Source organism: Rana temporaria, chromosome 3, assembly GCF_905171775.1.
Source record: "Rana temporaria chromosome 3, aRanTem1.1, whole genome shotgun sequence".
Lineage (NCBI taxonomy): Eukaryota > Metazoa > Chordata > Amphibia > Anura > Ranidae > Rana > Rana temporaria.
Genome location: NC_053491.1, coordinates 265,493,925 through 265,506,102, shown reverse-complemented (window position 1 = coordinate 265,506,102; position 12,178 = coordinate 265,493,925). Strand labels below are relative to the sequence as shown.

Sequence of the window (12,178 nt, the reverse complement as noted above, 5' to 3'; positions counted from 1 at the left end):
TAAGTGGGAGGAGTAGTAGATCATCAGTTGTGTTAGCGGGAAGAATAGGACTCTGCGGCTGGTGTCAGTGGAAGGAATAGTGCCCCATCTTTGGTGTCAGTGGTAGGATTAGTGCCCTATTGTTGATATCAGTGACATGAGTTATGCCCCATTATTGGTGTGGAAGGAATAATGCCCTGTATCAGTGGGAGGAATAATGTACAAGGGCCTGATAAGAGCAAATAGGGGGCCTAATCTGGTCCCTGGGCAGTTTGGAGACCACTGCAATAGATGGACAGTCCCTCTAAATGAGGAAAAAAATGGGAGCTATGAAATGTGGACCAGTGAGCATTATATGGTATTACTGTTATTTACCCTTGTCCAAACATGGGTCAAAAACCATCCACATTATATGATCAGCCACAGACAGGGAGAAGAAGAAGCCTTATGCAGGCTCTGAGTTACTCTAAGGCCTCGTACACACGGACGGACTGTCCGCTGAAACGGTCCGCCCGACCGTTTTGAGCGGACAGTCCGCTGCCGGATTTCTGTCTGATGGTTGTACACACCATCAAACAGAAATCCGCGCGGACACGATACATGGTGAGGTGGCCGCGCCATCGCCGCGACGATTACGCGGCGACGTGCGTGACTCTGGAAGGTCAATGCTTCCACACATGCGTCGAATCACTTCGACGCATGCGAGGGCTTTCGGCCGAGCGGACATGTACGGTGAGTCTGTACAGACGACCGAACATGTCCGACGGACAGGCTTCCAGCGGACATGTTTCTTAGCATGCTAAGAAATTTTTGTCCGCTGGAAAACGGTCGGCTGGACAAATGTCCGCTGGAAACCTGTCCGGTCGGCCGTACACACGACCGAACATGTCTGCTGAAACTGGTCCGTGGACCAGTTTCAGCGGACATGTTCGGTCGTGTGTACAGGGCCTAATGCCTGGTACACACGGCCGAACTTTGTGAGAAAAAAAAGTCCGACTTTTTTTCTCGGAAAATCAGGCCATGTGTAGCTTCCATCTGACTTTTTTTGTCGGAAGTCCGACGGACCTTAGATAGAGAACCTGTAACTAAGAATTGTTGTGTGAGAAGGGAGATTGCAGTTTTTTTATATATAAAAGTATATGGGTTAGTGTAGTATGCTTGTTGTCAGGTCTGGTTTTGCTACTGGGACCTGAGCAAGGCAGTAATGTGCCGTGGGACATGTCTAAGTTTAAATATAGTAAATAGCAGTATATAAATAGCTAGCATTAAAAAAACACAACCAATCCCTAATATGAACAAATTCTGTACAGTCACAAACAAAAAAGAAGCAAATGTATAAATAAAAGATCTGCAATGGAAAACATTTTTTTTTAGATAAACATAACAAAAGATATCAATGCATAGACGTGCGTAAGGGGTGTGCCAGGTGTGCCTGGGCAAACCCTAATCCTGGAGTTGGCAACCTGTCAATGGTGGGCATGTGATAGGTAAACTGCAAACCTTCCTTGCTGACCCTCAGAACCTGGACAGGAGAGGTGGCGGGGGTGGAATTTAGTGGAACCGATCTGTATTTTTCTCCTGCAGCAGCTGAAAAAGTAGACTTCTCCTCGGCCTTTTGTAAACATTCAGCTGCCACAGGAAGAAAATATAGGGGATCGGTACTAATATATGCTACCCCTCTTTTCCCTGTTCCTCTACCTTCTGTTGCCTGGGTCCCCCATGTGTTCCCTTGCTTCCTCTTCCTCCCATTGTTTCACACATATGTGTTAGAGCTTTGGGGTGCACACCCTAATACAACAGGCTGTGCACACCTATGTATCAATGTAAGATAGATAAAAATATCCTGATAATTCTTTCTTTTTTTTATCGAGGCGGCCTGTTTTATAATATGAGAATATTTTTAGTGGTCACTTTAACCAATGGCCTGTAGTTGACAAAAGTCCCTGACTTTCAAGAACAGTCTCTACTTTAGATCTGCTTCCTATAAATGATCGTCCCTGGAAATTTCACACTAAAATATCTGTTTTTTCCTGGTTCACAATAAAGCTGAACTCCGAAATCTGAAAATAATGTCTAAATACATTCATTGTGTGTATTATTACTTGAATCCTGGTGCGCTTAGTGTAATTTGACCGAACCATGCATTTTTACCACCCCCTGACCAAACATCTAGTCTGAGGCCCAGTACACACGTCCGAGAAACTCGATGGGCAAAACACATCGTTTTGCTCGTCGAGTTCCTTGTGAAGCCGCCGAGGATCTCGGCGAGCCAAGTTTCCTCATTGACTAACAAGGAAATAGAGAACATGTTCTCTATTTGGCTCGACGAGTTCCTCGTCGGTTTCCTCGGCCAAAAGTGTACACACGACCGGGTTTCTGGGCAGAATACAGCTCAAGTCGAGTTTCTGGCTGAATTCTGCCGAGAAACTCGGTCGTGTGTACGGGGCTTCAGACAAGCTATGATGCTCAGGTGTGAACAGGCACCATAGGATACAATGGGAATCCTATTTGTGTCGATCATTAAAGCGTTTCTTGAAAAGGACTTTAAACCACTCACATGTGAACCAGGGCTTAGGGTGTTACATTCAATTTTTATACCTTATTATCTGGCCTTTATAGATGAAAGCAAACACACCTATAAGCTGAAGCTGTTACTGCATCCCATTAGACCACACCAACTGTGCAATCACAAGATCGCTTTTATTCCTTATATACCTGCCGCATGATATTCACACCTCCACACAATGTTGAATTCAGTCCGTACCATAGATTAATCCAGAACTATTTTTGCTATGATATGCATCTACAGGCACGCTGAGAGTAATGCCCCATATACACGATCGGATTTTCCGTCGGTATAAACTCCGACAGATTTTTCCGACTGAATTCTGTTCAAGCTGTCTTGCATACACACGGTCACACCAAATTCCGACCGTCAAGAATGCGGTGATGTACACTACGACGAGCCGAGAAAAATTAAGTTCAATGCTTCCGAGCATGCGTCGACTTGATTCTGAGCATGCATGTTTTTTTTCTCCGTCGGAGTTCCATACAGACCAATCGTACTTTCATGTCCTCTTTCTAAATCCATTAGAATTTCCAAAGGAAAAACTCAGATACACACGATTAGAATATCCGATGAAAAAATTCCGTCTGACTTATTCCATGCATAATTTGTACCTATAGGTAAGCCTATAATAAGGCTTACCTAGAAGTACTGTAAATATCTCCTATACTTGCACTGGTGCATGTGCTCTAGCCAGTGACAAGGAAGCGTGGGGGGGGCGGAGTCTTGCTGTCTGTGTCAATGGACGCAGCAGGGGGACTCGGGTGTGAACCCACACAAGTGCCCCCATGGGACGTGGCTTCCCTTGGGGACACTAGCCAGAGAGGAGGGGCCAGGAGCGCCAGGGTGGGACCTAAAAAAAGGAGGTTTCCGGCCACTCTGTATGTAGTATGTAAGTATAGACATGTTTGTTATTTTTTGTTATTGTTTTTATATATTGTTATATTGTTTTTTTATTATTTTTACCTTTACAACCCCTTTGAGGTTAAAGTGTATGTAAACTCTACATTTTTCCTATTTGTTGTCTTTTGGTTTGTTAAATCTATTATTGAAAACAATTTATTATACCGGTTTGATAAAAAAAAATAATAATAATAATAAAAATAGCACTTGCAAAGCGCCTCTCCTGTTACTCCAATGGGAAAGCCAGAGGGCTTTCACACTGGAGCGGTGCGCTGGCAGGATGTCAAAAATAGGCCTGCAAGCAGCATCTTTGAGGCTCTATAGGAGCGGTGTATACACTACTCCTAAAGCACCCATTGAAATCAATGGGTAGCGCCGCTGAATCGCCAGCAAAGCGTGGCACTTTTAACCCTTTTTCAGGCTGCTAGAGGGGGTTAAATGCGCCCGCTAGCAGCCGAAAAACACAGGTAAAACAACTGTAAAGCGCCGCTAAAAATAGCCGCGCTTTACCGCCGATGCCCTCCCCCACCCCAGTGTGAAAGGGCTCTTATCCAACCAGAAATCTTTTGAGCTGTTACCTTCATGTATTCTCTGCTTCTGTATTGTTATCAGTTAGCATTGTCTCTTGCTATCTCTGTGTCCTACACAATGGGGGTTAGTTACTAAAGGCAAATCCACTTTGCACTGAAAGTGCACTTGGAAATGCAGTCGCTGTAGATCCGAGGGGGACATGCAAGGAAAATAGAAAAACAGCATTTTAGCTTGCACATGATTGGATGATAAAATCAGCAGAGCTTCCCCTGATTTCCGATCTACCCCTCAGATTTACAGCGACTGCACTTCCATGTGCACTTTCAGTGCAATTTCAAGAGCATCTGTTCTATTTTTTGCTGTGGCATGTATTTTTTGTGACCAGTTTTAATAAAAGGAAAGTTTTTTGGAGTGCGGCTGTCCAAGTTTTCCTCTATAGTTTTGCCATATCATTGCATTGCCGGCACCCAGGGTTTGGATCCAGTGAGGAGACTCTTTGGTTACATCTGAGCGGTTACTTTTCTTTCTATCCTATTTCAAGAGCACTTTGCATTTGTAGTGCAAAGTGGATTTGCCTTTCGTAAATAACCCCCAATATCTCCTCCTGGTATGGAGAACAGGGGGCGCTGTTCTATAGTCTCAACACAATGCTATATGGTTCTAGCACACCCCTTGACCTAGGGCACAGGTATCAACCTGGCAGCCCTCTAGCTGTTGCGGAACTACAAGTCCCATGAGGCATTGCAGTTACAAGCATAACTCCCACAGGTAGAGGCGTGATGGGACTTGTAGTTCCACAAAGCTGGAGGGCCGACAGTTTGACACCCCTGTGACCTAGGGTGACAACACTATTATCAGTTAGCATTATTCCCGGATATCTCTGTGGACTACTAAAACACCTTAATAGAGAGAGGGTTGTATAGTCTCTAATGTTCTGTAGTCCTAACGCACTCCCTGTCCTAGGGTGACAACATAGTTAGCATTGTTCCCTTCTTTCCCCGTGGTCTATAAAGCACCAGATGAGAGGGAGGTGTTATGTAGTCCTAACACACTCCCAGTTGTAGAGTGACAAAGCTCCTCAGTATGGTTGTCATCCAAGGTCGGGACATGAGTTAAATGCAGGATTACCAGGAAATAACAGAAAATCAATGTAGTCACCACCACTCTTTGGATTGGTAAATCGAAATACTATTCATTTTTGCTCTTGGGTTTAGATATTTAAAAACAACTTAGATCCTTTAATAAAAACAATCAGTTAAATTGATGAGAAGAAGAAAGAGCAGAGAAGCCCAGGCATGATGTGAGATGCTTTACCTCCCTCCAAGCACCAGCCTGAAGACACTTGTACTTTACCAGGTAGGTACAACGTGTCAGCCAGGGAATAACTACAGGATGTGTAATAAGAGTTCTGTACATCTTCTAAACAGCAAAGCTCTACAATAAAACTCCAAATGAGCAAATAAAACAATACAGACACGTTATCTTCTAGAGACACCTAATACATGAAATCTTAATCCCAGGCATCATAAAGGAGATGGTGAACACATAGAAAAGTAGGGTCACCTACCCTAGAAATGGTGAGAGGGGTGCTGAAGTCCTTGCCTCCCACCAGTCTGAATCCCCAGGGAGAGGGACCATTGAGGGTGACAGTCTGTGCCATAGTAGTGTATAGTCCTTATCCCAGCACTTCAGCAATGAGCTCTGCACTCAGCTGCTCCCGGCTACTTCTCAGCACCGCTTACATGGAATCTCACTTCCCCGGCATCCCTGCAGATGTGCAATTTTCAGAGGTCGTTCCTGATTGGCTCTTGGTGTTGGATGTGTCACTTCTCCATCCTTGCATATATTCTGCATAGGAATCCATAATCAGTATGGCTTTTGTATGCATCCAAGAAGAATTAGAAAAGGTTGGACTCTCAGAATGAAAGTATCTGTACTGGAGGGGGACAACTGTATTAAGGGAATCTGTAGGGGGGGGGGGGGGGGTCTGTACACAGGGCGGCCATCAGGGGGGTACAGGCAGTTTTTTTTTTAGGGGTCTGGAGGTCCCCAGGGTCCCGGAGGCCTCCAGGGCCCCAGATGGCAACCCCCCCCTTTTTTTTTTTAATTAAAGGGACAATTTTTTTTTTTTAGGGGTCCAGAGGTCCCCAGGGGCCTGGAGATCCCCAGGGCCCCGGATGACAACCCCCCTTTTTTTATATAAAAATTTATATATTTCTTTATTTCTTTCATTTTTTATTTATATATATATATATATATATATATATATAATTATTATCATTAAAGGGCCCGGGTGGCAACACCCTTTTTTTTATAAAAAAAAAATATATTTTTTTATATTATTTTTTTTCTTTTCTTTTTATATATATATATATATATATATATATATATATATATATATATATATATATATATATATATATATATATTTTTTTTTTTTATTATTAAAGGGCCCTGGATGTTAACCCCCCTTTTTTTATTATATATATATTATTTTTAAAAAATCAATATATATTTTTTAACTTTTTTTTCTTTTTATTAAAGGGCCCCAAGGTTCCTGGATGACTACCCCCCTTTTTTTATATATATTTTTCTTTATTTCTTCTTTTTTGTGTAAAGGCCCCCACCACCGCTTCTCAATTTCAGGCGGCGGCAGCAATCCCCCCCCCCCCACACCCCTCCCCGGTTCTCTGCTCCAGGGAGCCCATGCCTGAAGCTGTGTAAGGGGCCCCATAATACCTAATGATGCCCCTGTGCTGTACTGGGGGCAGGGGCAACTGTATTAGGGGAATCTGTACCTGTGGAGGGGGGTCTGTACTCGGGGGAAACTGTATTGGGGGGGATCTGTACAGAGGGGGTGGGGATGTACTGGGGGGGAGGGACTGTATTAGGGGAATCTGTACCTGGGGAGGGGGGGTCTGTATTGGGGGGGATCTGTACAGAGGGGGTGGTGCTGTACTGGGGGGGGGGGGGTAACTGTATTAGGGGAATCTGTACCTGGAGAAGGGGATCTGTACTGGGGGGAAACTGTACTGGGGGATCGGGGATCTGTGCAGAGGGGGTGGTGCTGTACTAGGGGGGGACTGTATTAGGGGAATCTGTACCTGGAGAGGGGGGATCTGTACTGGGGGGAAACTGTATTGGGAGAGGGGGGTCGGGGATCTGTACAGAGGGGGTGGTGCTGTACTGGGGGGGGGGGGCTCTGTATTTGGGAAATCTGTACCTGGGGAGGGGGGATCTGTACTGGGGGGAAACTGTATTAGGTCCGATCTGTACAGAGGGGGTGGTGCTGTACTGCGGGGGGATCTACTATACTAAGGGGATTTTGGCTTGGGGATGGAGGTACATTTTTGTTGTACTATCTACAGCAGAGTTTCTCAAATAGGGTTCCTCCAGAGGTTACAAGGGGTTCATTGAGCAATAAGCAATCTCTGCCTCCCAGATAAGTTCCCACTGACACCAATAATCTTTTTAGCTATCTATAATGGGGTAATTCTTCCCAGTGACCACAAGTGTAAGGAGCATTCTTCCCAACGACCAGCACACTAATGTACCATGAGCTGTGGATATAGTCATTTTTAGCAGGGGTTCATTAAGACTGGAAAGTTATTTTAAGGGTTCCTTTGTGTTGAAAAGGTTGAGAAAGGCTGATCTACGGATTTGCAATACACTCTCCAGACCTCTATAAGCTGTGCATAATGCACTCCTGTTCCCTGTATTCAGTGCATTACACACTTCTGACCCCTGCATTCTATGTGTTACCCGCTCCTGACCCTGCATTCTGTGCGTTACCCCCTCTTGACCCCTGCATTCTGTGCGTTACCCACTCCTGACCCCTGCATTCTGTGCGTTACCCCTCTTGACCCCTGCATTCTGTGTTACCCCCTCTTGACCCCTGCATTCTGTGCGTTACCCACTCCTGACTCCTGCATTCTGTGCATTACCCACTCCTGACCCCTACATTCTGTGCGGTACCCACTCCTGATGCCTGCATTCTGTGCATTACCCACTCCTGACCCCTGCATTCTGTGCATTACCCACTCCTGACCCCTGCATTCTGTGCGTTACCCACTCCTGACTCCTGCATTCTGTGCATTACCCACTCCTGACCCCTACATTCTGTGCGGTACCCACTCCTGATGCCTGCATTCTGTGCATTACCCACTCCTGACCCCTGCATTCTGTGCATTACCCACTCCTGACCCCTGCATTCTGTGCGTTACCCACTCCTGACTCCTGCATTCTGTGCATTACCCACTCCTGACCTCTACATTCTGTGCGGTACCCACTCCTGATGCCTGCATTCTGTGCATTACCCACTCCTGACCCCTGCATTCTGTGCATTACCCACTCCTGACCCCTGCATTCTGTGCGTTACCCACTCCTGACCCCTGCATTCTGTGCGTTACCCACTCCTGACCCCTGCATTCTGTGCGTTACCCACTCCTGACCCCTGCATTCTGTGCGTTACACACTTCTAACCCCTGCATTCTGTGCGCTATGCACCCCTGAATGCCACACTCTGTGCGTTAAACACTCCTAACCCCTGCATTCTCTGCGTTATGCACTTCTGTCACTTGCCATCTGTGCATAACGCACTCCTAACCCCTGCATTCTGTGCATTATACACTCCTGGCCCCAGTGCTCTGGTGTTGCTCACTGCTGACCTATGCATTCTGCCTGTTACAATGTCCTGGTCGCAGCGCTCTGTGCATTACTCACTTCTGGCCCCTGTGTTCTGTGCATTACATGCTCCTGAACCTATCACTCTGTGTATTACTATTTCGTCCAGTGGAGAGCAAATAGTGATATGCACTCCAGGGGCAAACTGACAACTCATGGGGCCCTGGGGCAATAGGAGATCATGGGGCCCCCTGTGTCCCTGCCACACTCAGTTCCCGCAAAAAAGCCCCAGCTACTGTATATATTGCACTGCCCACATTACATGCGTTTGTCACAGAATTGCTCTACACTATGTTCAAAGTCACAGTAGTGTGAAAGGGGCCTTAGAATTCAGCTTTTAGATGCGGATAGATCAAGTTATCTACCGCATCTAAACTCACACAATGCTTTCCTATGCACAAACTGCATTTAGCAACGGTTTTGTTAAATGGGGTTTTGTGCAGTTCGAAAAAAATTTACTGCATCCATGACCAATTTAGCGCAGCTATCTGCACATAACTGCAGGTAATCGCAGTGTTCTATTTCTCGTGCAGATATCAGCGGCAACGGGGAAAGAAAAACAGGAAGCACATCAGAAATGGCAAGAATGTTCCACGGCAGCTAAATGCAGCTGCATGTAAACGCATGTAAACGCACGTAAACGCTGCTAATCGCAATGTACAACTGCAAGTGATCGCTGTGCCTGGAGTCTTGGAATTTGAAAAGAACAAAACACGCTTTTTACAGCGGCAGTTGCCCGTGTGAAAGAAGCCTTATGCCTTGTACACACAATCGAATTTCCGATGAAAAAAGTCAGATGGAATTTTTTCATCGGATATTCGACCGTGTGTGGGCCTCATTAGACTTTTTTTCGTCGGAGTTTAGAAATAGAACATGTTTTATTTTTTTCTGATGGAAAAATTCCAATTGTCTGTGTGGAACTCCGACAGAGAAAAAAACATGCATGCTCAGAATCAAGTCGACGCATGCTCAGAAGCATTGAACCAAATTTTTTTCGGCTCGTCATAGTGTTTTTTTTACGTCACTGCGTTTTGGACAGTTAGAATTTGGTCGGACGGTGTGTATGCAAGACAGCTTGAACGGAGTTCCAACGGAAAATTCCATCGGATTTTATCCCATCGGAAATTCCGATCGTGTGTACAGGGCATTAGGCTGCATTCACATCTGAGTGTATCATTTCAGGTAGAAAGTCGCACGATTTTTGCTGCGATTTCGTACAGATCAAAGGGTCACCAATGTAAAAAGTAGAAAAACACCTGTAATCTGCCCAGAAAGAAGCTCATGTACTTTTTTGAGCTTTAGGCGTATTGCTTCAGGTGACAGAACGCTCAGATGTGAACCAGGAGCCATTTAAATGAATGGTATTTTGCTTGTTGGGCGTTTTGGAACTTTTGAGATAAGCATTTTACGTTTTACGAGCTGAAAAGGCTCAGGTGTGAATGGGCCCTAACTCTTTCAAAGGCAGAAAGGAAAGCTACATTTCCCAATGCACAGCACCACCTAGACGGTGGCAGACACCAGCATGCAGAAAGCTCCTCCATAGGGATGCAGAGGATGCCATATTGTGTGACTGGAGCCGCTCAGCCTCCTATCCCGAGTCCCGCTGTTCTTCTACCTGACGTCATGTGGGCGAGGCCAACCTCCGAATGCCCACATGGAGAGTTGCTAGGTTACGGTATCCTCCACTTGTTCGACCCCTGGATCCTCCTCAGCAGCCTCACACCCAGGGGTCATTACACCAGGAAGTGTTGGGATCAGAGCTTTTTTTCTCAGCAAATAGGTGCAGGAACTCAACCACAACCCGTTCAGATTTTCACAAACAGTAGAAGGATCTTAAAGGGGCATTAAATACCAGAATTGCATTACATACAGAGTGCAGAGTTCAGGGGGTTACAAAGCTGTCACTTGTAAACACAGAAACCAGACTTCTGTGTTTACAAGTGATTGTGGTGAGCAGGTACCAAAGGGTCTGAGCCAGAGGTGGTGGAACTGAGTTCCCCCATGTTCCCCCAGAAAAAAAGCCCTGGTTGGGATTAATGTTGAGGGATAGCAGAGCTGTAATAAAAGCTCCAGTCACCTCTTTTATCCAGCAGGACAATACAGGTTTACTAATGCTTTCTAAAGTGGCCAGTCCAGATATGTCTGTCAGCTTTTCAGGTAGATCCAGACTGAACCACAATGTATGTGTATGGACTATATATTGTGTACAATGAGCGGCCGCTGCTCTCTTCACACACCTCTCATTCCAGATGTAGGAATCTGACGACTCTTACACGGGTATGCCATGCCTTCGGAGCGCATGCGCTGATGACATCACCAGCTTCATGCAGTGTGAACATCTCCTAAACCAGCGGTTCTCAAACCTTTTTGTCTTGCAATGTATCAAAAAGATCTAAAAAAATTCATGGCACACCTTAAAAGATTTAACAATTTTTGTAGTGAATAACTTATTTATTTTTACATATACTGTATATTACATTTTAAATTTAATGTGAAGGATGTGCCTGCTTTCAAGAGCCAATCAGATTGAAGCTATTGTAATCTTTGTACTTTCGCTTGTGTCCTTGCTTTTTCATTTAACAGTTTCTCTTTCAGTTTCTCTTTCAGAGTTCCAGACATGGTTAAGTAATTCTTCATCACCAAACAATGAACAAACTTTATGTAGCGCTACCCCCAAAGGAGCCGCTGATTTGTTTTTGGGATCGGCATTTTAAGTTACCTTGATGCAGTCTAGGGGTGCAGTTGGAGAAACAGAGCAGTGAGCGAATGTCCAGACAGTGAATAAAGGTTTTCCAATGCTTTATTTCCAGGCCAACATCAACATCAAATGGGAAAGAAAAGGTTGATGAAGAAAAAGGGAGAAACCTTGCAGGGTCAGGCCTGGATATGAACCGAGCAGTCCTGCTTTCAGTAGTATCAGATTGTGGTTCGTCGCCACTCTAGCCAGAGTGGGTGAAGTGCCCCCGGACAGACCCCTATTATAAGCCTGGCAGCCGAGGTGTCACTTTAGATTTGCTGGGAGGAACAGATCTCTCTCACAGGCCTGGCTCTAGGGCCTCTGCCACAGGCCTATTACTTTAAAGCGGTGGTTCCCCCTTAAAAACAACTTTTTTTTATTCCACTGCCCCCCCACATTCCATCACGATTACGACTCTTGTTATTTTTTTCCTGCTGTACATACCTTAGTACAGCATATTCACCCGTGCATCCGGGTTGCGAGTCCCGCGGGAGTGGGCGTTCCTCACATGCTGTTGATTGACGTTTTGCCCAAAAACGAGCTCCCCCTGTGGCGTAAGCCGCGTCACAGTTGGCGAAAGGAGCCGAACGGCGAGTCGGCGCTATACTGCGCATGCGTATCGCCATTCGGCTCCTTTCGCCAATCGTGACGCGGCTTACGCGACGGGGGGAGAGCTCGTTTTTGGGCAAAACGTCAATCAACAGCATGTGAGGAACGCCCACTCCCGCGGGACTCGCAACCCGGATGCACGGGTGAATATGCTGTACTAAGGTATGTAC

The 12,178-nt window shown here is 45.6% G+C and overlaps 1 protein-coding gene across 1 annotated transcript in view; it reads right to left on the bottom strand.

The window, feature by feature from the left end:
- PDLIM4 (PDZ and LIM domain 4) overlaps positions 1-5,719 on the bottom strand; it is a 234,194-nt gene extending 228,475 nt beyond the window's left edge. Inside the window, exon 1 of the mRNA XM_040344644.1 lies at positions 5,547-5,719. Coding sequence (XP_040200578.1) covers positions 5,547-5,639 — 93 coding nt within the window. The 5' untranslated portion in view covers positions 5,640-5,719. The remainder of the gene's footprint in view (positions 1-5,546) is intronic.
- Positions 5,720-12,178: the final 6,459 nt, after the last annotated feature.